General features: G+C 44.5%; 1 protein-coding gene across 2 annotated transcripts; it reads left to right on the top strand.

Moving 5' to 3' along the window:
- Positions 1 to 1524: 1524 nt before the first annotated feature.
- Positions 1525 to 21901, top strand: LOC103280955 (uncharacterized). 2 transcript variants are annotated; one of them, XM_008121412.3, is made up of 5 exons: positions 1525 to 2099; positions 13584 to 14548; positions 16849 to 16984; positions 18576 to 19334; positions 21495 to 21901. In XM_008121412.3, the coding sequence occupies exons 2-5, from the start codon at positions 13778 to 13780 to the stop codon at positions 21881 to 21883; spliced, it is 2055 nt and encodes a 684-aa protein (XP_008119619.1). In that variant the 5' UTR covers positions 1525 to 2099; positions 13584 to 13777; the 3' UTR covers positions 21884 to 21901. The 2 variants fall into 2 exon arrangements, with proteins under 2 accessions (XP_008119619.1, XP_062829465.1); XM_062973395.1 differs by lacking the exon at positions 1525 to 2099 and adding an exon at positions 2381 to 2402.
- Positions 21902 to 25826: the final 3925 nt, after the last annotated feature.

Raw genomic sequence — 25826 nt, 5'->3', positions numbered from 1 at the left:
TGTTGTATGTTTTCCGGGCTGTATGGCCATGTTCCAGAAGTATTCTCTCCTGACGTTTCGCCCACATCTATGGCAGGCATCCTCTGAGAATGCCTGCCATAGATGTGGGCGAAATGTCAGGAGAGAATACTTCCAGAACATGGCCATTCAGCCCGGAAAACATACAACAACCCTGTGATCCCGGGCATGAAAGCCTTCGACAACACATTAAATCTTTTCTTAAATTATTTATTCATATCTGCAAAGAAAATCTTACAATTTTCATTTAGACTGTTAGTAGGTTAGTATATTGTTTTATCATTATCATGCTGTCTGTCTTTCTGTCACTTATCCAACATAAACGGGCCGGCAGAATGTTGGATAAGCGAATATGTTGGATAATAAGGAGGGATTAAGGAAAAGCCTATTAAACATCAAGTTAGATTATGATTTTACAAAGGAAGCACCAAAACATCATGTTAGACAACAAATTTGACAGGAAAAGTAGTTCAATGCGCAGTAATGCTATGTAGTAATTACTGTATTTACAAATTTAACGCCAAAATATCACAATGTATTGAAAACATTGACTACAAAAATGCGTTGGATAATCCAGAACATTGGCTAAGTGAATGTTGGATAAGTGAGACTCTACTGTACTTTGGTTTTATTTCCCATTATTTTGTTTCTCCTTAAAGCTGAAGCAGTTCAGTAGGTGCCACTCACAACAGAAGCCTTCAGGGTTGGAAACCTGCCTGTGAGCTGTTTGCTGGAGTTACAGTAGAGTCTCACTTATCCAAGCCTCGCTTATCCAAGTTTCTGGATTATCCAAGCCATTTTTGTAGTCAATGTTTTCAATATATCGTGATATTTTGGTGATAAATTTGTAAATACAGTAATTACAACATAACATTACTGTGTATTGAACTACTTTTTCTGTCAAATTTGTTGTATAACATGAGGTTTTGGTGCTTAATTTGTAAAATCAATACCTAATTTGATGTTTAATAGGCTTTTCCTTAATCCCTCCTTATTATCCAAGCTTCTGCCGGCCCATTTAGCTTGGATAAGTGAGACTCTACTGTACTAAGATGTCGTGAAATGTAAATGTCGATGCAACCCATTTTAAAACATTCCAGACATTTCTTTTGTCCAGAAAAACGGGTAAACCAAAGACTCCAAAGTATCCAAGGACCACCAAAACAGACTTTGTATGAGTCTCCTTTAAATACTTTGGTTTTATTTCCCATTCTTTTGTTTCTCCTTAAAGCTGAAGCAGCAGTTCAGTAGGTGCCACTCACCACAGAAACCTACAGAAGAGGTTTGAGACCTGCCTGTGAGATGGTTGGAGTTATTTTAAAAATAATAGCCACTGAAAGGTCTCTTTCCCTCTTTGAAAAAGGCCACCCCCTGAAGCACCACCTGCTTCTTTTGTTCTCAGCCTGCTGGAGGCAGGTAACGGGGCCTGATTGGCAGGGCAATATTTATAGGTATTATTATTATTTAATTATTGGAGCGAATTTCCCCTTCTTCTAACAAGGCTTGAAGGGAAAGGCTGAGCATGGCAGGATCCTGCCTGACTCGACTTCAGCCTTCTTCTTCCCCCATAATGAAAGGCATTGTCTGACTTTTAAACCCCTCTCCTTCCGCCTAGGACTATTTTTTTTTTAAATATACTCCTCCCCAGCCCACTGGCTTGTGTTTAACCCTCTGCAATCTGCCACTTTCCCGGCTGTTACAAAGCTGGGATTCAAGGCACCCAAAAGAGAGGGGGGCTGAGAGGATTGAATCCCCCCCAAAAACACTGCCACTTTGCCAATGTTTTGGATGCAAAACTGCAGCGCGAAAGCTCCCCATTGCGCATTTGGAGAGAAAGAGAGAGAAAGAGAGAGAGAGGCTTCTTTTGGATCAGGAGGGGGTTAAGCTGATAGAGGCTGGCCTTTCCCAGAGAGGACACGAAACTTGAGCTAAGAGGAGGCTCTTAAGACCCAAGGCCCTTTTTATCCTCTTTGGAGAGAGAGAGAAAGAGAGAGAGAAGGGGAAAAAAGAGGACAGAGAGTGGATTTTCCCCTCTCCTCCCTGCGCGCAAGAGAAGCGAGAAATGTGCCGGAGGATGCCCGGTAGGTAAACAGGGGACAATGCCAAACCCAAGCGAAGTTTTCCCCCTCCCCTTTGTGCAAATAAAAGTAAAAGGGGGGAGGGAAGGGGAGGGACCCTGACCCCCCAAACCCCCCCAAAAGCCAAGCGGAGGGAGGGTTTTGTGAGGCTGATCCTTTGCAAGAAGCATGGCCTCTGCGCCCAGGACAATGGCAGAAACTAGACCCAAGGACAAGGTGGCACAAAGGGGGGAAAGGAAGCGGGGAGGGAGGAAGGAAGGGAGAAAAGGGAGAGAAAGGAAGGAGAAGGAAGCAAGGGATCCCTAGGTAGGTGTCCCCTTCCTTTGTTCTCCCTTGCTTCCAAATTTGGAGCAGGACCGTGTATTTTTCCTCCTTTTCCAGCCCCTTCTTTGGGGGCAAGGAATGGCCGGCCTCTTGTGCGCCTTGGAGGTTGGAAAGGTTGGGCACTTGGAGGGGACTGGGATTCTTGGTCATTCCTGGCCTGGTTTGCACCCTCTTTGTTTCCAGGGAGGGGACAAAAGTCAGCCATGGATTAATATTAATAATGATGATGATAATAATGCATTTTGCGGTTGAACAAAAGAAGAAGAAAGTCCTGGAAATGACAGTCCAGTTGAGGAAGGGTTTGCTCTGAATTTTTCTGCTTGCCTACTTGAGGTTCAATCCAGTTCAACTGGGGAGGATTTACTCCCAGTCCTGTTCACTCCTACTCTAGAGCCAGTCCAGTTTTGAGTTGGAGAGGATTCACTCTCAGTGCTATGCCTACCAATTGAGTTGGGGAAGGCTCACTCCTAATACTGTGCAATGCTTACTTTCCAGCCATGGAGTAATAATTATAATGACAATTATGCATTTTGCAGTTGAACAAAAAAGGAAGAAAGTCCTGGAAATGTCAGTCCAGTTGAGGAAGGGTTTGCTCTGAATTTTCTGCTTTCCTACTTGAGGTTCAATCTAGTTCAATTGGGGAAGATTTCCTCCCAGTCTTGTCCATTCCTACTCCAGAGCCAGTCCAGTTTTGAGCTGGAGAGGGTTCACTCTCAGTGCTATTCCTACTCCAAAGTCAGACCAATTGAGTTGGGGAAGGCTCACTCCTAATACTGTGCAATGCTTACTTTCCAGCCATGGAGTAATAATTATAATGACAATTATGCATTTTGCAGTTGAACAAAAGAGGAAGAAAGTCCTGGAAATGTCAGTCCAATTGAGGAAGGGTTGCTTTGAATTTTCTGCTTTCCTACTTGAGGTTCAGTCCAGTTCAATTGGGGAGGATTTCCTCCCAGTCCTGACATTCCTACTCCAGAGGGAGTCCAGTTTTGAGTTGGAGAGGGTTCACTCTCAGTCCAATGCCTACTCCAAAGTATATTTATTTATTTATTTACCATAATAATAATAATAACTTTATTTTTGTATGCCAACTCCATCTCCCCAATGGGGACTCGGAGCGGCTCACATGGGGCCAAGCCCAGCATATCATATAACATCATAAAATGAATAATTAAGACAAGCATCAATGTTAAAAACTAATTAAACAAGTCATAATTTAAATAATACATAATTAAAACAAAAATATTAAAACAATCATTTAAGGCATTAAAAGTTTAGTATAGTATAACATATTTATATCCCACCTTTTTCAGCCCCTATGGGGACTCAAGGCGGCATACAAATGGCACAACATCGTGCCTACAGCATATAACACGAGAAAATTACATCAACATTAAAATAAGCATATATAAAAACATATTTAAATACAATTTGGGAAATTGTATTTCCCCCGCAGTCCTGTTCATTCCTACTCCAAAGACAGTCCAGTTTTGATTCGGACCAGTGCAGTGCCTACTCCAAAGTCAGACCAGTCAAGTTGAGGAAGGCTTGCTCCTAATACTGCGCAATGTTTACTTCTCAGCCATGGAGCAATAATTTTAATTATGTATTTTGCAGTTGAACAAAAGAGGAGGAAGTTGAGGAAGGGTTGCTCTGAGGGTCAATCCAGTTCAATTGAGGAAGATTTACTCTCAGTCCTGTTCACTCCTACTCCAGAGGCAGTCCAGTTTCGAGATGGACCGGGTTCACTCTCAGTGCAATGTCTACTCCAGAGTCAGACCAGTCAAGTTGGGGAAGGTTTACTCCTAACACTGCAATGCTTACTCCTCAGCCATGGAGCAAGAATTATAATTATAATAATGCATTTTTTATCGTGTCAGAAGCAAACCGAGGGTACAATTGTAATGTATTTAAAAACACAGACAAAGTTAAAAATTTGTCATTATACTAAATGTCCTTTGACTAGTAACTGGCCACTTGGAGTGTCTCTGGTGTTGCTATAAGAAGGTCCTCCATTGTGCATATGGCAGGGCTCAGGCTGCATTTTGGTAGGTGGTCTGCGGTTTGCCCTTCTCCACACTCACATGCCGTGCACTCCACTTTGTTGCCCCATTTCTCAAGGTTGGCCCTGCATCTCATGGTGCCAGAATGCAGTCTGTTCAGTGCCTTCCAAGTCAGCCAATCTTCTGTGTATCCAGCAAGGAGTCTCTCATTCAGTGTCAGCCCTGGCTTGGGGTTCCAGGTTTTAGCCTGCCACTTTTGGACTCTTGCCTGCTGAGATGTTCCTGCGAGTATCTCTGTAGCTCTTAGAAAACTATTTCTTGATTTAAGGCATTGGCGTGCTGGCTGATATCCGAACACGGGATATCAACCAGTTGAGTTGGGGAAGGCTTACTCCTAGTGCTGTGCAACGCTGTCCAAAGTTGGTCCAATTGGGTTGGGGAGGGATCATTCCCAGGTAAATGTGTGTGGTTTTTGTTCCGCCTGGGGATGTACCTAGTCACCTAGAAGTAAATCTCATTGAACTCCATCAAAGTCACTTCTGAGCAAAGCTGCAAGCTACCGTAAGTTTCTTCCGTGCAAGTTAATGTTCTTAAGCAAATTTTGAATTGATCTGATTCATATTTTAAGAAAAGTTTTGTTTGTTTTGAACATAATACGCCAATGTAAGCTGCAGAAATTTGGGTCAAGTTAACAACCTAACAAATTCCTTTGGAGAGGGCTCAGTATAAAAAATTTGAACCATAACTTTCACCCTGAATTTGTTCCGCTTCTTCTCCATGTGCTCATCCGCATCCGACACAGACATAGAGAATTTAGGCAATCGTATCACAGAGTTTTCTGAAGCTGTTTGGTCCCCAGAGTCATAGTCCAACCCTGCAATCACTAACTTGGCGCTTGGGTCTTTTACGTTGGCTGTACATTGTAGAATTAATGCAGTTTGGCACCACTTGAGCTGCCATGGATCAATGCCTGAGAATCCTGGGAGTTGTAGTTTTAAACAGAGACTGGTTGGCCATCTGTTGGGGGTGCTTTGAAAGTGATTTTCCTGCTTCTTGGCAGAATGGGCTTGGACCGGATGGCCCACAAGGTCTCTTCCAACTCTGTGATTCTATGGTGAAGCACTCATGTTTTACTTTAGTTTTACTAAATACTTTGTAAAACTACAGCTCCCGGGATTCCATAGTATGGAGCCATGGCAGTTAAAGTGATGTAAAACTGCATTCAGTGGAGGTGTACCCAAAGTGTAATAGCAGGCAAGGCTGAAAAAAGACCATTGTTTTGAGTCTCCAAAGAGTCTGTTTCAGTGAGTCTCACCAATACTAAGCTAGATCAGACCTGTGTGGTTTGGAGCAAGGTAGTGTCCCATGTTCCTCGTTGCTTAGGAAAGGACCATAGTTTAGTGCCAGAGCACATGTTTTGTGCACACAAGGTTCAAAGTCTAGTCCTTGAGGCCTCTCAGTCAATGTAGATACTACGCTAGAGCATAATAATGGGTTAGATCAAAGGCTTGTCTTGTCCAGTGCCTAAGCTTTGGTCGACCAGAGGTCTAAGGGAGGAAGCACTCCAATAATAATAATAATTATTATTATTATTATTATTATTATTATTATTATTTATTTATTTATATGCCACTTTTCTCCCGCAAAGGGACCCAAAGCAGCTTCCAACATGTTAAAATCCAATAAAAAAATCAACGACATCAAAGGGACAAATATAAAACAAATAAAAGGTAAAGGTAAAGGTTTCCCCTGACGTTAAGTCCAGTAGTTTCTAAGCCGAAGAGCCGGTGTTGTCCGTAGACACCTGCAAGGTCATGTGGCCGGCATGACTGCATGGAATGCCGTTACCTTCCCACCGGAGTGGTACCTATCGATCTACTCATATTGGCATGTTTTCGAACTGCTAAGTTGGCAGAAGCTGGAGCTAACAGCAGGTGCTCACCCCGTTCTCTGGATTCGAACCTGCGACCTTTCTGTCTGCAAGTTCAGCAGCTCAGCGCTTTAACACACTGTGTCACCGAGGGGTCCAAAAAACATAAGCAATCAGTAAAACGTAAACAAGCATTTAAAACATAATACAGTTGTACTCTCCATGTTGTGCTCCCCAGAGGCTGATGTTTGTTGGCAAACTGATGCTGGAGGGTGTCTGTCTGTCTATCTATCTATCTATCTATCTATCTATCTATCTATCTATCTATTGTCTTATGAATTTCACGGGCTTTCTTAACACAAGAAATCAGCAGAGGTGGCTTTCCTTCCTCTGAAATACAGCCTCAGTGTCTAGTATAATGACAGTCTCCCAGCCAAATACTAACCAGAGCTGACTTTATTTAGCTTCCAAAATCAGGAAGGATCTGATGTCTCATTTAGTCCCCCAAATTTGGGTGGCAGATAATGTGGTCCCTTAGCTCCTCTGAATTGCACACCATCATTATTGAAAAGTGTGTATCTATGTGTATTCAGTGGCATTCTCTCCTCCAAGTACTAATCAGGGTTAGCCCTGCTTTGCTTCTAAGTAATAACCAGGTTTGACCCTTGTTAGCTTCCAAGATCAGCCAGGTTTTAGTGCACCGGTGGTATTTAGGCTCCTCCTGGCAGTATTATACAGGTTGAACCTCCCTTTTCTGAAATCAAAAATATTCCAAAATTGTCCGCATAGGTGGTTGAGATAGTGACCCCATTGCTTTCTAATGGTTCAAGGATTCACACACAAGATTATTAATAATATCATATATACAGTGGGTTGCTGTGAGTTTTCTGGGCTGAATGGCCATGTTCCAGAAGCATTCTCTCCTGATGTTTCGCCCACATTAATGGCAGGCATCCTGAGAGGTTGTGAGGTCTGTTGGAAACTAGACAAGTGGGGTTTATATATCTGTGGAATAATGTCCAGGGTGGGAGAAAGAACTCTTGTCTGTTATAAGTGTGAATGTTGCAATCAATCACCCTAATTAGTATTGAATGGCCTTGCAGCTTCAAAGTCTTAACTGATACATGCCTAGGGAATCCTTTGTTGGGAGGTGTTAGCTGGCCCTGATTGTTTCATGTTTGGAGTTCCCCTGTTTTCTGAGTGTTGTTCTTTATTCACTGTCCTGATTTTAAAGTTTTTTTAAAAAAAAATACAGGTAGCCAGATTTTGTTCATTTTCATGGTTTCCTCCTTTCTGTTGAAATTGTCCACACGTTTGTGGATTTCAATGGCTTCTCTTTGTAATCTGACATATTCCAGACATGAAACAATCAGGGCCAGCTAACACCTACCAACAAAGGATTCTCCCAGGCAGGAATCAGCCAGGCTTTGAAGCTGCAAGGCTTTTCAATGCTAATCAAAGTGATTGACTGCAACATTCACACTTGCCTCCAGCAGACAAGAGTTTTTTCTCCCAACCTGGACTTTTCACAGATGTACAAACCCCACTTGCCTAGCTTCCAACAGACATCACAACATCTGAGAATGCGTGCTATAGATGTGGGCGAAATGTCAGGAGATAATGCTTCTGTAACATGGCCATAGAACCCGGAAAACTCACAGCAACCCATTGATTCCGGCCATGAAAGCCTTCGACAGCACATTATGTATATTTATTTATTTATTTATTTATTACATCTACCCCGCCCTTCTCACCCATCAGGGGACTCAGGGCGGCTTACAGTATAACCATACACATTAAAAACAGTTGTCATCAAATTTAAAAATCGATCAAGATTAAAAATTACAATAAAATTAAGAATATCCATTAAAATATACATAATTATACATTTAAATATACATTTAAGGCACTTTCCATGTCCAGGTGGGGTCTGTCAGTAGATCATATATTCATATCTCATTTTTGCTGCTACTCATGCTCAAATGCCTGGTCCCATAACCACGTTTTTGTCCTCTTTCGGAAAGACAGGAGGGAGGGAGCCTGCCTGACTTCAATGGGGAGGGCGTTTCATAGGCGGGGAGCCACCACTGAAAAGGCCCTGTCTCTCGTCCCCGCCAGACGCACCTGTGAGGCTGACGGGACCGCGAGCAGGGCCTCACCTGACGATCTTAAGCTTCGAGGTGGGTCGTAGCGGGAGACACGTTCGGACAGATAAGCTGGGCCGGAACCGTTTAGAGCTTTATAGGCTAAAGCCAGCACCTTGAATTGTGCTCGGTAGCTAATTGGCAGCCAGTGGAGCTGGCGTAACAGAGGAGTAGTACGCTCCCTGTACGCCGCCCCAGTTATTAACCTGGCAGCCTCCCGTTGGACTAATGGAAGCTTCCGAACAGTCTTCAAAGGCAGCCCCATGTAGAGTGCGTTGCAGTAGTCTAAATGAGATGTAACAAGGGCGTGTACCACCGTGGCCAAGTCCGGCTTCCCAAGGTACGGTCGCAGCTGGCGCACAAGTTTTAATTGTGCGAAGGCTCCCCTAGCCACCGCTGAGACCTGGGGCTCCAGGATCAACGATGAGTCCAGGATCACCCCCAGACTGCGCACTTGCGCCTTCAGGGGGAGTGTGACCCCATCCCGCACAGGCTGTAACCCAGTACCCTGTTCGGCCTTCCGACTGACCAGGAGGACCTCTGTCTTGTCTGGATTCAATTTCAATTTGTTGGCCCTCATCCAGTCCGACACAGCGGCCAAGCACCGGTTCAGGACCTGAACAGCCTCCTTAGTAGCAGGTGGGAAGGAGTGACAGAGCTGGACATCATCTGCGTACAGATGACACCACACCCCGAAACTCCTGATGATCTCTCCCAGCGGCTTCATGTAGATGTTAAACAACATGGGAGATAACACAGAGCCCTGCGGGACCCCACAAGTCAACGGTTGTGGGGCCGAGCAGGCATCCCCCAATGACACCATCTGGCACCGACCCTCCAGGAATGAGTGGAGCCACTGCAAAACAGTACCTCCAAGTCCCATTCCCGCGAGGCGTCCCAGAAGGATACTGTGATCGACGGTATCGAAGGCCGCTGAGAGGTCCAGCAGAACCAGCAGGGACACACTCCCCCTGTCCAGTTCCCGGCGTAGATCATCGACTAAGGCGACCAAGGCTGTCTCAGTACCATGCCCCGGCCTAAAGCCAGACTGTGCCGGATCCAGAAAATCAGTGTCAACCAAGAAACCCTGGAGCTGCGAAGCAACCACATGTTCCAAGACCTTGCCCAAATAGGGGAGACTGGAAATAGGCCGAAAGTTTCCGAATTGAGTGGGATCCAATGATGGCTTTTTCAACAGCGGCTTGATCACAGCCATTTTTAGGCTCGCTGGAAACTTGCCCTCCCGAAGGGAGGCATTCACCACCACCTTCACCCACTCGGCCAAACCCCCTCTGGCTTCTCTCACCAGCCAGGATGGGCAGGGGTCTAGGATGCATGTGGTCGGTCTCGCCTCTCCCAGGATCTTGTCCACATCCTCGAGCTCAACCAATTGAAATGAATCCAACAAAACTGGACAAGCAGGTGCACTCGTTACATCCTCAGAGACTGCCGTTAATATGGTGTCAAAGTCGGAACGGATCAGAGCGACTTTGTCCGCAAAGAACCGAGCAAATGCTTCACAGCGGGCTGCCGAGTTATCAGGGCTCCCACCTTGATTGGTGGGAGTTAACAACCCTCTGATGACACGGAACAGCGCCGCCGGACGGTTCTGTGTGGACGCAATGTTGGCCGCAAGGTGGACTCTCCTTGCAGCTTTGATTGCCGCGGCATATGCCCTAAGATAGGAGCCGAGCCGTGTTCGGTCTGACTCGTTATACCCTGATCGCCACACGCACTCTAGTTCCCTCTTCTTTCGCTTCATCGCTGCCAGCTCCTCAGTAAACCAAGTATATAGTTAATTGTCAGAGTATGTGCATACGACCTCGATGAAACATAAATGAATTTCCTGTTTAGACTTGGGTCCAATCTTCACGTTGTTTGTACAGTAGAGTCTCACTTATCCAACATAAATGGGCCAGCAGAACATTGGATAAGCGAATATGTTGGATAATAAGGAGGGATTACGGAAAAACCTATTAAACATCAAATGACATTATGATTTTACAAATTAAGCACCAAAACATCATGTTATACAACAAATTTGACAGAAAAAGCAGTTCAATACACAGCAATGTTATGTAGTAATTACTGTATTTACAAATTTAGCACCAAAACATCACTATGCATTGAAAACATTGACTACAAAAATACTGACTACTAAAAGGCAGACTGCGTTGGATAATCCAGAATGTTGGATAAGTGAGACTCTACTGTATATGCAAAAACATGTGCACAAAATACTTCTTTGAAGATTATATAAAATTGCCATCAGGATATGTATATGTGGTGTGTGTCTAGATATTCATTTACACATACAGTAGAGTCTCACTTATCCAACATAAACGGGCCGGCAGAATGTTGGATAAGCGAATATGATGGATAATAAGGAGGGATTAAGGAAACGCCTATTAAACATCAAATTAGGTTATGATTTTACAAATTAAGCACTAAAACATCATGTTTGACAACAAATTTGACAGAAAAAGCAGTTCAATACGCAGTAATGCTATGTAGTAATTACTATATTTACGAATTTAGCACCAAAATATCACAATGTATTGAAAACATTGACTACAAAAACAAAAGGCAGACTGCGTTGGATAATCCAGAATGTTGGATAAGCGAATGTTGGATAAGTGAGACTCTACTGTATGTGTGTGAGCGTGAAACGTAAGTGAATGTAATGTTTGGACTTGGGTCCTGTCTTTATTATGTACTAGCTGTGCCCGGCCACGCGTTGCTGTGGCAAAGTGGTGGTGGTATTGGTTAAAAATTGTTGTGGAATTTTTATTTGACATTATTTGTATTTTTAAATTATTTTTATTGTAAGTTATCTTTTTATTTATTATATTTTATTATTTCCTTGTATTATTTTAGTTATTTTCTGTTATTATAGTATTTCATTGTATTAAATTTTTAGTGTTTTTAATTATTTTTAGTGTTTTTTATTATTTTTATTGGGTTGCTAGGAGACCAAGTGGGAGGAGCTTAGCCTTCTAACTGGCAGCAATTGGATAAAAGCAATTATTCCTCTCTCTCTAATTAGGACTTTATTTTTCTTTTCTTTTTGTTGTATCAACCTAGAGGCGTGGATGATGGGTTGTGTTGTCAAATTTCGAGGTTGGGGGGCCTGTAGTTTTGTTGTTTTGTGGGTCGCCGTGATGCCATCACTCTTTTATATATATAGATACCTTTGCAGATCCAGGAATTTGAAACATTTTTGGCCCCAAGCATTTTGGATAATAAGGGGTCCTCAAGCTGGATAACTATTCTGATGTGTTCCATGAACCCATTTCAGTCCTTATTTTTCACTAAGCGGGAGGTGTATCGCTGCCTGTGAGTGACAAGTGTACCTGAATCAAGTCAAGAGACTTTGATGGCAGGCTGCACAAAACCCCAGAATCCGTCTCCCGCTCCTTGACTGTTAAGGCAGAATCTCAAAAGTAAATAACCAGCCGCTTGCAGCCTGAGTGGAATAACACTCTGTTGCCTTTAAGTACACTTCCTCGGGGATAATAGGCTTGCATTGTATTTCCGTGTTTTGCACCCTCCACTAGCTGTGGAGGGGAACAAAGGACATGACAAGGCAGTTTAAACCAACACACACACACACACACACACACACCTCTTTTGAAATGATCGTTTCATTGGTTCGCTACTTGGAACCATCCAATGTGTTTTGGTTGAGGACTTTTCATCAGACAGAGCTCAGTTACAAGCCTTATTTAGGCAAGTTTAAGGGTTGGAAACTTGGCAGTTCCATAGCACTGAGACATGGCCGTTAAAGCGGTGTCAAACTGCATTCATTCTGCAGTGTAGATGCACCCTGAGTTTGCAGCGATTGATTATGGAGGGGAGGGAATGAGAAGAAGGAGAGAGAAAATGGGAAATTTAAGCAACAGTGGGAAAAGTGGGACCAGAGACATTTTAACAGCAAATCTGAACAGTTGGAGGGTAATGTATGTGACTCTCTTCAAGCTTGCAACAACTCTGGCTATTTGTATTTAATTATTGGTTGCCTTTATAGCTTGCCTTTTATCCAAGTCACTCATAGTAAAAGGTAAAGGTTTCCCCCCGACATTAAGTCTAGTAGTGTCCGACTCTGCGGGTTTGTGCTCATCTCCATTTCTAGAGCCAGCGTTGTCTGTAGACACCTCCTAGGTCATGTGGCCAGCATGATCTCATGGAGCAGCATTACTTTCCCGCCGGAGCAGTACCTATTGATCTACTCACATTTGCATGCTTTCGAACTGCTAGTTTGGCAGAAGCTGGGGCTAACAGCAGGAGCACACCCCGCTCCCTGGATTCGAATCATCGACCTTTCGGTCAGCAAGTTCAGCTCAGCGGTTTAACCCTTTGTGCCACCAAGGGCTCCATAACTTGCCCTTAATCCAAGGCACTTCCCTTCTATCCTCCCCATTTTTATTCTCACACCAATTTGGTGAGATAGGTTAGGCTAAAGCAGTGGTTCTCAACCTGTGGGCCGCACGAAAATCTGGTCCGCAAACCTCATTTCTCTTTATTGATTTGTTTTATTTCTGCTCCTTTCCGCAGAGCTGACCATTGCATTGGATAGGCCACATCAGCTCTAGATTATTAAATATGATTTTCTGTGGGCAAGCAAATGGTGACTACTGGATGGCTTATGTTCTATATCAAAAATTAGAGCTGATGTGGTCTATCCAATGCAATTTTCTGAATTGGCACCCCAAATAACCAAACCGAATCTAAAGTTGACCAAAAACTGATTTGTAAGCCTTTTGGTACTAATGTTGGAGAGTGGTCCCTGGTCAAAAAAAAGGTTGGGAACCACTGGGCTAAAGCTAAAAGTCCGCACATAAATACACACGCTTCGTGGCCAAATGGAGATTTGAACCCATTTCCTTTGGATCATAGCCTGACCAACCCAGGCATGGGCAAACTTGGGTTCTCCAGGTGTTAGGCTGTTAGGAATTGTGGGAGTTGAAGTCCAAAACACCCGGAGGGCCCAAGTTTGCCCATGCCTGCTCTAAGCACTCCATTGTGCTGCTGTTTGGATTGAATGTTGGTCTCTTTGTTTCCTTTTGCTGGTCTTCTAATAAATTCCCCTTTTGTTCCACTTTTTAAGGGACCAATGAATGTTCATCTTCTCTTTCCAATTTTTCAGGTGGAAGGCCACGCAATCAACCATTGACCCTGTTGGTTTGGAAAGGTCCCGTGTGCTTCTGAAGACCTCCAGTTGAACGTTTTCACCACCATTTCAATAGCCTGGAAAAACCAACGCCTCTCCAAGACCTTTTTTTAATTTTCAGAGAGGATCTGCGGGAGAGAAAAAGCAAAACCACACGGACTGTCCCAGAAATGGCCGCTAAACGGGGAGCCGCGCCAAGCCTCCAGTTCCAGAGTGCGTTAGAGCAAGTTGCCCGGCGAGGAGCGAAAATGGAAGAGGAGGAAGAAGAGGCCGAGAACCCAGAGACGGACGAAAGGTGGCGGGGGAAAGGGCATTCAACGCGCGGAGGGCACCGAGAGAGAATGGAGCGGCTGCCTCGAAACCGAGCGTCCCAACACAAGGAGCTCCTCAACGCAACACGCTCTCCTCGCTCAGGGTGGAGGAACCCACGGGTGTCGCGGCCTGTCGAGTGGGAAGAAAGGCAGGCGGTGTCTCCGTCTTCTGAGGGGCCAACGGTGGCCCGACACTGGCCCAGGGGCGGACGGGCCACCCGGCACTTGCCGAGGCACAACCGCAGAGACGACCCAGACGTCCAAATCTTGGACTCCGGGGAGATCGGAGAGTCGGGGATGGTGAAAGTCAAGGAGGAGGTCGTGGGGGACGACTCGGCCAGCCGGGAAATGAAGCGCCAGCATTTCCGGCAGTTCCGGTACCAGGAGGCCGAGGGGCCCCGCGAGGTCTGCAGCCAGCTCTGGTACCTTTGCCACCGGTGGCTGAAACCCGAGCGGCACACCAAGGAGCAGATCCTGGAGCTGCTGATCCTGGAGCAGTTCCTGGCCATCCTGCCTCCGGACATCCAGAGCTGGGTGAAGGAACACGAACCGGAGACCTGCTCCCAGGCAGCGGCTTTGGCAGAGGATTTCCTACAAATGCAGCAAGAAGCTGAAAGGAGGGAGCAGCAGGTAGGCCTTTTTTTCGTGTGAGGAGTGACTTGAGAAAGTCGCTTCTGCTGTGAGAGAATTGGCCATCTGCAAGGACGTTGCCCAGGGTTTTTTTTTGATGTTTTTACCATCCTTGTGGGAGGCTTCTCTCATGTCCCCGCATGGAGCTGGAGCTCATCCACGCTCTCCCCGGGTTGGATTCGAACCTGGCAGCCTTCAGGTCAGCAACCCAACCTTCAAGTCACAAGGATTTAAGCCACTATGTCACCGGGAGCTCCAGCAGGTAGGACATACAAACATGCACAATCACACTCAGAATCATTTGCTATTAAAACACACAAACACTCATCATTAAAAATACACACACATGTGCACCATTAAAACACACGTATACGCATCCTTAAAAAAATCACAATTGTGCAACTTATAAAACCATAAACATGCACCATTAAAACACATGCACACAGACACATACTTTAGATACACATGCAAATACACATCATTAAAAACATACACAAATATTGGATTATTAAAAACACAAACATAAATAAGGTAAAGGTAAAGGTTTCCCCTTAAGTCTAGTTGTGACCGACTCTGGGGGTTGGTGCTCATCTCCATTTCTTGGCCGAAGAGCCGGCATTGTCCAAAAACACCTCCAAGATCATGTGGCTGGTATGACTACATGAAGCGCCGTTACCTTCCCACTGGAGCAGTACCTATTGATCTCACATTTGCGTGTTTTTGAACTGCGAGGTTGGCAGAAGCTGGGGCTAACAGTGGGTGCTCACTCCGCTTCCCGTATTCAAACCTGCGACCTTCCGGAACACAAGTTCAGTAGCTCAGCGCTTTAACATGCTGCGCCATTGGGGGTAATAATAATAATAATAATAATAATGCTTTACTTATAACTTACTTCCATCTCCCCGAGGGGACCCAGAGCAGTTCACATGGGGACCAAGCCCAGTCAACAGATAAAACAATACAATGACAGCATATATAATTAAAACAATAACAATAAAATAACATTCATAAAATACATCAGCGAGCATCAGGACTAAACGGTGGAGCTATTAAGAAATTACTGGGAAGGCAGGCATGTGCAAAAACGCAAGGCAATGAGATTCAGGAATAAAGTGCTGAGGGTTAGGGCAGTAAATAGTCAAGACTGGATGGTGATAAAAACGGACCTAAAAGCTACAGCTGTATTCCACAAAAAGAAAAATCAGCCTGGGTTGCTGAGAGTTTTCCAGGCAGCATGGCCAGAAGCATTCTCTCCTGGAGTTTCACCTACATCTATGGCAGGCATCCTCAGAGGTTGTGAGGTCTGTTGGAAAGTAGGCAAGTGGGGTTTATTTATCTGTGGAATAATGTCCAGGGCGGGAGAACACAGAAATGCTAGACCACTCCAACAACCACGATGTCAGATTACACAGAAAAGCCGCTGAAATCCACAAGCATGTGGATAATTTCAACAGAAAGGAGAAAACCATGAAAATGAACAAAATCTGGTTACCAGTATTTAAAAAACTCTAGTAAATAAATAAAGAACAATACTCAAAAACAGGGGAATTCCAGACATGAACCAATCAGGACCAGCTAACACCTCCCAACCAAGGATTCCCCCAGGCAGGAATCAGCCGGGCTTTGAAGCTGCACAACTATTAAATGCTAATTAAGGTGGCCAATGGCAACATTCACACTTACCTTAGACAAGAATTCTTTCTCCCACCCTGGACAGTATTCCACAGATATATAAACCCCACTTGCCTGGTTTCCAACAGACCTCACAACCTCTGAGGATGTCTGCAATAGATGTGGGTGAAACATCAGGAGAGAATGTGTTTGGAATATGGCCATACAGCCAGGAAAACTCAAAGCAACCCAGTGATTCTGACTATGAAAGCCTTCGACAATACATTGAAAATCAGCCTGTTTTGCATGTCTTGCAAATGCTGACTTATTATCAGTAAATGTTTTGGTTTTATATTTATTTTATATACCTACAGTACATAACCGAGGACACATAAAGAATTTCCAGGTGGAAAGAGGTTGTGAGTGCTAAGACATTTAAGAAATTTTCGCTCTAGCATGGATCTGTGGTTGACATCTGCCAGACATCTATCACTGTATTGTGTTGGAGGACCTTGAGATTCCTAGTTAGGTGTTTTCTGTACAAATGCCTACAGAGTTCATGTTGAGCCAAGATGCACATAATCAAATCTGCAAAAGTTAAATCCGACTGTAAATCCAACTATGAGATATTCTCAAAAGCCAAACCTTGCATCTTGGACCCTGAGCAAGATCTTTCCTGTTATTTTTAGGTGCTGGGGCTGTTTGAGATGGACAACGCGGATTCTCCTGAAGCCGAGGCCGAACAACCTCCATCAGACGTTGTACCGAAACAATTATTCAGGGAAGCCAAGCGAGAGGTGGATGAAGAAGAGGCCAGTAATTTGGGTAAACATGTAGTTGAGTTGGTTGTCGATTTGTGTATCTGTTTGCCAAATCTTTAGGTCCTCTAGTGCAATTATGTGAGCAACATCAAGCAAAAGTTAACTTCTTCAGCACAACTCTGCTGTTAACTTCTGCTTGACATTAATGCCATAGTCGAACTGGAGGACCTAGAGATTTCTGGGTGCATCCCTTGGTGTGGACTCTATGAAAGTGTAGGTCCTCCAGCAGAAGACTACGATCTGCCCCTGCCAGAAGTTGGCCATAAAAGACAGAGGAGGACCTAGAGATGTTCTCTCTAGAAATCTTTGGGTTTTGAGTCCTCCTCGGGGTGAGAAGAGTGGGATAGAAATATAGTAAATGAACAGTAAATAAATAAATACAGTGGGACTCTGGTCAGTTTCTTGCAGAAGCTGATCATAAAGTTGTACTGGAAGAACAAGTGATAGCATTGGAATCAAATCTGCAAACGTCCTGCAAGTGTTGATTGTGTAAAATGTAAACAGATCACTAAAAGACTTTACACAAGCTCTGTTTGTTTCTAAAAACTTAATGGCATGGAAATGAAGGCGGAAGGAGAGAACGAACGGAGGCAAATAGCTCTTGTACAAAGATGGAAGTTAAAAGGCAGGATGGGAAAGTGTCATTTTGTGAAGGGAAACACAAGGTTACAAGATACAAAACTGGTATCTTGTAAGCGTGTATCTATATACGGTAGAGTCTCACTTATCCAACATAAATGGGCCGGGAGAACGTTGGACAAGCGAAATTGTTGGATAATAATAAGGAGGGATTAAGAAAAAGCCTATTAAATATAAAATTATGTTATGATTTTACAAATAAAGCACCAAAAAATCATGTTTTACAAGAAATGGACAGAAAAAGCAGTTCAATACATGGTAACGTTATGTGGTAATTACTGTATTTACGAATTTAACACCAAAATACCGCAATATCTTGAAAAGATTGACGACAAAATGTATTTATTTATTTATTTTCAGTATTTATATTCCGCCTTTCTCACCCCGAAGGGGACTCAGGGCGGATCACATTATATACATATAGGGCAAACATTCAATGCCCATATACACATAGAACCAAGACAGAGACAGACGCAGAGGCAATTTAACCTTCTCCTGAGGGGATGTTCGATTCTGGCCACAGGGGGGAGCAGCTGCTTCATTATCCATTGTGACGGCACTTCTTCATTCCAACATCATAAATTAGTTAAATTTGCCTCCCCACTTTATAAGTGGTACCTTATTTCCTAATTGATAGATGCAACTATCTTTCGGGTTGCTAGGTCAGCAACGAGCAGGGGCTATTTTTTCGAGGGCTGGCCTCGAACTCATGACCTCATGGTCAGAGTGATTTATTGCAGCAGGCTGCTCACCAGCCTGCACCACAGCCCGGCCCCCTGACGCTGACTACTAAAAGGCTGGCTGTGTGGGATAATACAGAACGTTGGATAAGCGAAGGTTGGCTAAGCAAGACTCTACTGTACAAGATACAAAGCTACGTGCATGAAAGCGGTGTGTCTCCACCCTCCAACCCAGAATGTAACCAGGGCCTCTCCTCGCTCTTCTTGTCTCCACAGGGACACTCGGTCAGGTGGAGCCGCGGGCGGGTGGCCCCTTTCGCCTCTACCCGGAGGAGGGTAGCTCTGACGACGAGGGCCTCTTGGACCTTGTCTATGCCGCCAACCTCGAGATCCACAACAGGCGGCCGCCTCGACGGACCCGGCTCATCCGTATGCGCACCCACGAGCTGCAGGTGTCGGACGAGGAGTGCCTGACCCGCTTCCGACTGGACCGCCAGGCCATCCAGGACCTGTGCACGTTGCTGGCGCCCTACCTGGACGGGGCCTCGGCCAGCCGCAGGCACATCCCCACCCTGCAGAAGGTGCTGATAGCCCTGCAGGTGCTGGGGACGGGCTCCTTCCAGCGGATGACGGGCGACAACCTCCGGGTCTCCCAGTCGTCCGTCAGCCGCTGCCTGGACGCCTTCTTGGAAGCCATGCTCCGGCACGTCCACGAACACATCACCTTCCCCACCACCGACTCGGAGCTCCGCCGCACCCGGGAAGCCTTCTTCGACATCGCGGGCTTCCCCAACGTCATCGGGATTGTGGACTGCACCCACGTTCCCATCATCGCGCCCGCGGATATGCCAGCCCTCTACCGCAACTGCCACAACTTCCACAGCCTGAATGTCCAGGCCACCTGCGACGCCTCGGGGTGCTTCACCCACGTGTTGGCCAAGTTCCCCGGGAGCGTCCACGACGCCCGGATATTCCAGCTCTCCCAGCTGCAGAGACTCCTGGAGTCGTGGCCGGATGGGAAGGGATGGCTCCTGGGTGAGTGTTATCTCAGGGAAGGGGCAGGAAAGATTGTTCTGTAGTCCGAGACTGGTATTTGTAGGCATGAAAATATCCCAGCCATTGTGCATTGGGCTCAATGTGTTGCACAACATGTCACTTATTGTAAAATGTTAGCTATTGTTTTAGTTTTTCTTATTTATTGTTAAATTAATATTACAGTAGAGTCTCACTTATCCAACATAAACGGGCCAGCAGAATGTTGGATAAGCGAATATGTTGGATAATAAGGAGGGATTAAGGAAAAGCCTATTAAACATCAAATTAAATTATGATTTTACAAATTAAGCATCAAAACATCATGTTTAACAACAAATTTGACAGAAAAAGTAGTTCAATATGCAGTAATGTTGTGTTGTAATTTCTGTATTTACGAATTTAGCACCAAAATATCATGATGTATTGAAAACATTGACTACAAAAATGCGTTGGATAATCCAGAACATTGGATAAGTGAGTGTTGGATAAGTGAGTGTTGGATATGTGAGACTCTACTGTATTATTATATCCGTATAGGTTATTTATTTATTTATTTACTTACGTACTTACAGTATTTACTGGTATTTCTAGGCATTAAAACATCCCAGCGATGTGTTGGACAACAAGTCATCTTTTATAAAGTTTTAGCTATCGATTTTAGTTTTTCTTATTTAGTGTTAAGGTAAAGGTTTCCCCTGACGTTAAGTCCAGTCGTGACCGACTCTGGGGGTTGGTGCTCATCTCTAATTTCTAAGCCGAAGAGCCGGCGTTGTCCGTAGACACCTCCAAGGTCATGTAGCCATTGGCATGACTGCATGGAGCACCGTTACCTTCCTGCTGGAGCGGTACCTATTGATCTACTCACATTGGCATGTTTTCGAACTGTTAGGTTGGCAGAAGCTGGAGCTAACAGCGGCCACTCATGCCGCCCCCGGGGTTTGAACCTGGGACCTTTCGGTCTGCAAGTTTAACAGCTCAGTGCTTTAACACACTTTGCCACCGGGGCTCCCATTTATTTATTTACAGTATTTGTATTCCGCCCTTCTCACCCCGAAGGGGACTCAGGGCGGATCACATTGTACACATATAAGGCAAACATTCAATGCCATATGAACATAGAACAGAGACAGAGACAGACACAGAGGCAATTCAAACCTTCTCCAGCTTCCAGCTTCTTGAGGGTATGCTTGATTCCAGCCACAGAGGGAGCAGCTGCTTCATCATCCACTATGACGGCAGCTTCCTCATTCCAACGGCGGCTGGATGATTTTTATGGTGTCAGAAATTAGCCTTCCCACATATAAGTGGTATCTAAATTTCCTACTTGATAGATGCAACTATCTTTAGTAGGGACTATATATATATATATATATATATTTAATTGTCAGGTATCACCCCAACACGAGCTGGCCTCAAACTCATGACCTCTTGTGGATGATTTATTCCAGCTGGCTGCTAACCAGCCTGCGCCACAGCCTGCAGGCTTACTGTCAGTTACTTTGTCTGTTATTAAGTTTAAAGTTAGGATGCTTTTATATTGTTTAATATGGTTTGTCCTGATGTAATTTGTTTTAATGTTTTTCCCTTTTGGCGTTGAATGTTTGCCATACATGTTGGAAACTGTACTGAGTCCCCTCGGGGAGATAGAGTGGTCTACAAATAAATTTTTTTATTTATTTACAGTATTTATATTCTGCCCTTCTCATCCCGAAGGGAACTCAATGCACAGGTACATGGCAAACATTCAATGGCATATTTTCAGACATACAAGACAGACAGACAGAGGTATTTGTGCATTTTCCAACTTCGGTACCTGGAGGTTATGCTTGATTCCAGCCACAGGGTGTCCTGTTGCTTCATCTGCTATGACAACAAGCCCTTTTCATTGCAGAATTTTCCCTCCTTTCTTCTTTAATCGCCGGCATTTTTTATGGTGTCGTAAAATACCTCCCCTCTTTAAACGGTGCCTAATTTTTCTACAGTACTTATCTGTTTTTGAACTGCTTAGGTGGACAGTAGGCTAGCCTTAACAGTCAGGTGCTCAATCCAATTCAGGCTTCGAACTTGCCAGCCTTCTGGTCCACAGTGATCTATTGCTGCTGGCGACTAACCAGCTGTGCTACAATTTACTAATATGATTGTATTGTTTGTTCTCCACAGGTGACAGTGGCTACCCCTTGCGCCCTTTCCTTATGACGCCACATCCCGACGAAGGGCCGGAACCGGTGGCACGCTACAACGCCACGCACGAGACGACGCGGATGGTGGTGGAGAGGGCCTTCGGGCAGCTCAAGATGCGTTTCCGGTGCCTCCACTCCACGGGGGGCCGCCTGATGCTTCGCCCAGAGAAGGTGGCCAAGGTCTTTGTGGTGTGCGCCATGTTACACAACATGGCCCTGCGGCGCCAGCTGCCCATCATCAATGGCGGACAAGGGGTGGACACCGAGGTCCCCGTGCCTCCCTACCTGGAGACCGATGGCATTGTAGAACAAGATCCCCGTGGGGTGGAAGTCCGGGATCAAATCATTAGCACTTATTTCTCAGAATAAACCCACCTTTCAGTAGAAGGCTTGTGTGGCTGTTGGTGTATATCCTTTCCTTTCATGACAGGAGGCCAGAAGAATATGTGGAAAGGCAATGTGTGTCCTATCCACACTTGACATTGGCACTGTTCTTGCCGTGAGGTTGTTACAAATAACTTTTCAATAACTTTAAAGCATAGTTTCTTTTTATTACAATTTTCCAGTATGAGAAAGAGCATCACAACTTTCACAGAACAACATTTAGACGTACAGACATACAGATTCTATGTAACTACATTGAATCCACAAACAACCTACAGTTACTTTGGCTAACAAATAAAGGGGAATTATATTTTTACTTAGTAAGTAAAAGGTAAAGGTTTCCCCTGGCGTTAAGTCCAGTCATGTCTGACTCTGGGGGTTGGTGCTCATCTCCATTTCTAAGCCAAAAAGCCGGCATTGTCCGTAGACACCTCCAAGGTCATGTGGCCGGCATGACTGCATGGAGCGCCATTACCTTCCCGCCAAAGCGGTACCTATTGATCTACTCACATTGGCATGTTTTCGAACTGCTAGGTTGACAGGAACTGGAGCTAACAGCGGGCTCTCAAGCCGTTCCCAGGATTTGAACCTGGGACCTTTTGGTCTGCAAGTTCAGCAGATCAGCGCTTTAATGCACGTCGCCACCGGGGCTCCTTTTTTACTTAGTACACATACACATTCATTCATCATCATTCATCCAAATATGAGGGCTATCCAGAAAGTAGATTACGTTTTGGAATTAAAAATGAACAAAGTGTAGGAGAAAACATTTACCATATGCAGTTGAAAGCCAAACCCAAATAGCACTTCTCAACATAATCCCCTTTGAAATCTAGGCTTGCATGGAAAGGTTATGGAGACCATATTTTGGGATAGGAAAGGTGTGCTTCTTGCAAAACCTTAGAAGAGCGATCCAGGATGAGCGTGGGGGAAAGCTGAGCACATGCACATGCGCAGCTGCGGGAGGGATGCCCGCCTGGCTGAGGACGCAAACCAAGTGGCAAAGTTTGGTGGGGAAGGACTTTCCAAGCTCTTTTATCACTATGAGAAGTGCCTAGATTTCAATGGGGACTATGTTGAGAAGTGATATTTGGGTGTGGCTTTCAACTGCATATGGTAAATGTTTTCTCCTCTACTTTGTTCATTTTAAATTCCAAAGCGTAATCTACTTTCTGGATAGCCCTCGTATTACCCTATTCTTATCTCCTTGGAGAAGTACCTGCTTAAGCCAAACCCTGCTTTTCCTGCAGCCTGCCAACACACTTCCAAAACTCCAGAATGCATCCTCTTTTCCCTAAAAACAATGCCAAGGATCAGTTCCCTGTTTTTCCTACAGCAGAAACTGATTCCCTGCAACTGATTCCTCTTTCATGAGTCCAGAATCCTGCTTTTCCCATAGCAGATCTGACACTCCAAAGGTACACCACCTCTTTCAATTGATCAGGTGAGTGAACAGCACAGCTGCCTGTCACACTTAAGAATTATTAGATTGAGTCTTTTATAGGAATATATTCTGCTGATGTTGTTCCAAAGTTGTAAATGAATTACAGATGTTTTTCCAGCTTGAAACAAGTTGATTCCACCTCAGTTCCTGGCAGATGTTGACTCTCCTTCATTGGTGTTGGTAAACGTTAGGAGCCTTGTATTGACTTCCTTCTTAACAGATACTGGTTTCCGGTCAGCAAATGTTGACAAATGTAAACAGATGTAAACATTTCTCTTATTACTGTCACAGTTCCTATCACAGTTTACTAGGTCAGGTTAGCCATTTCAGTTCACATTAGCAGGTTCTAATTAAAATTCATCAAGCAGGTAGCAAATGATTTAGTCATTGCAGACCTTAGTCTTCATAATGGCGCCTCCAGAATTATTAGCTCATTCATTCATTCCTTTCATTCAATTCATTCATACCCATACATATAAAATCTACATTTATCAAATCTATACATCATTTTAATATGACAAGGTTAATCTTGAAATACAGTATTGGTAGGGGATATGTTCCCAGTGAGTTTCCTGAAACTATAGATATATGACTGAGTGCCATTGTATTACAGATGTGATACTGTACTTTTCTAGCATATATCACCAGCATAGCCCAGATATTACTGGGGTTAAACCCTTGCACAGCAGGTTAAACCCTTGTGCCAGCTGAATTGCTGATCTGAAGGTTTGCAGCTTGAATCCTCGAGATGGGGTGAGCTCCCATCTGTCAGCCCTAGCTTCCCATGTGGGGACATGAGAGAAGCCTCCTAGCAGGATGGTAACACATCCAGACATCCCCTGGGCAACGTCTTTGTAGATGGCCAATCATAGGTCCTACACATGTGACTTTTCTTTCCCAGCAGCAGCCCTTGTACAATCACAGGCCTGAGCAAACTTGGTCCCTGCAAGTTGAATATAATTTGAAGCCTCTCCTGTGGCTCAAATAATAATAATAATAATTCAAGGTTCTTGTGTGTTTTCCGGGCTGTATGGCCATGTTCCAGAAGCATTCTCTCCTGATGTTTCACCCATATCTATGGCAGGCAACCTATGAGACTATCTGCCATAGATGTGGGTGAAACGTCAGGAGAGAATGCTTCGGGAACATGGCCATACAGCCCGAACACACAACAACCCTATGATTCTGGCCATGAAAGCCTTTGACAATAATAATTCAATTTCTTACCCATTTCTTGTGATTTGAGATGGGTTCCAACATCGCTAAAAACACACATAATCATCTACAGTCTACAAAATACACATATTAAAAATTAAAACAAAATACATATATTAAAAATATTTCTACAAAATGCATAGATGCATTAAAATACATAAATAAGGCATACCATACAGTAGTATACCATAGAATAGTCTTTCAGAGACTAATTCTCCCTTCTGTTTACGAGCCACCCAAAGGAAAATATTTTCTTGGGTCTTTATGGGCAGAAAACGAAGATCCATTTACTTTACAAAAGACCCAATGCTGGTGGTGATGAAACTGGTCCAGTGAGATGGATCATATACATGTATGGCATATACGAGGGTTGAATGAAAAGTAATGCCTCCACCTTCGTAACTCCTCAACAGATGGCAGTCCTGGTCTGCGGCAGGTCCTGGCTTGTTCAGTAGACTCTCCTCTACAGTTCCATTTGGTGGGAAGTCTTAGCATTGAACGGTTGTGTTGTTAAAGTGCAAAGTATGGAACCCGGCACAGACGGTCAGTCAATGCGACTCAAGCAACGCCCAGTCATCGACTTCTTGGCAGCAGAAGGTGTCACCCCAAAGGAGATTCATCAGAGAATGCAAGCTGTTTATGGGGATTGCATTGATGTGAGTCCTGTGCGTCGTTGGGCGAGTAAGTTTAAAGATGTCAAGGTGGGAACATCTGACTTGCGTGACAAGCAAAGAGTTGGACGTCCTGTGACAGCAACCACCGAGTTTCACAAGCAAAAGGTTGACAGATTGATTCAGGACGATTGTCATATCACTCAGAGAGAAATTTATTTATTTACAGCATTTATATTCCGCCCTTCTCACCCCGAAGGGAACTCAGGGCGGATCACATTACACATATAGGCAAACATTCAATGCCTTTTAACATAGAACAAAGACAAGACAAACATAGGCTCCGAGCGGGCCTCGAACTCATGACCTCCTGGTCAGAGTGATTCATTGCAGCTGGTTGCAGCTGGCTTGCTCTCCAGCCTGCACCACAGCCCGGCATAGTTGGCATTTCACAAGAACGTGTGGGTCACATTATTGCTTCGCTTGGCTATCGGAAGATCTGTGCACGATGGAGACTGTGAGACACCGGTTGCGGAAACAGAGTGTCGACTTCTTCCGTGACGGCTTCATCGTTTGCAGAAATGTATCCAATTGTCTGGTGATTATGTGGAAAAGTGAACAGTGGTAGTTTAAGAGCACATTCTAAGGATTATTTCTG

Source organism: Anolis carolinensis, chromosome 2, assembly GCF_035594765.1.
Source record: "Anolis carolinensis isolate JA03-04 chromosome 2, rAnoCar3.1.pri, whole genome shotgun sequence".
Classification (NCBI taxonomy): Eukaryota; Metazoa; Chordata; class Lepidosauria; order Squamata; family Dactyloidae; genus Anolis; species Anolis carolinensis.
The sequence above is the reverse complement of the archived record's forward strand: the minus strand, read 5'-3'. Positions and strand labels throughout refer to the sequence as shown.

Bases quoted from the DNA above. Each gene is read 5' to 3' on its own strand.
- LOC103280955 (XM_008121412.3), top strand. From the start codon at position 13,778: ATGGCCGCTAAACGGGGAGCCGCGCCAAGCCTCCAGTTCCAGAGTGCG. The intron at 16,985-18,575 runs GTAAACATGTAG...TTGTCTCCACAG, and splicing joins AGAAGAGGCCAGTAATTTGG to GGACACTCGGTCAGGTGGAG. The intron at 19,335-21,494 runs GTGAGTGTTATC...TGTTCTCCACAG, and splicing joins TGGGAAGGGATGGCTCCTGG to GTGACAGTGGCTACCCCTTG.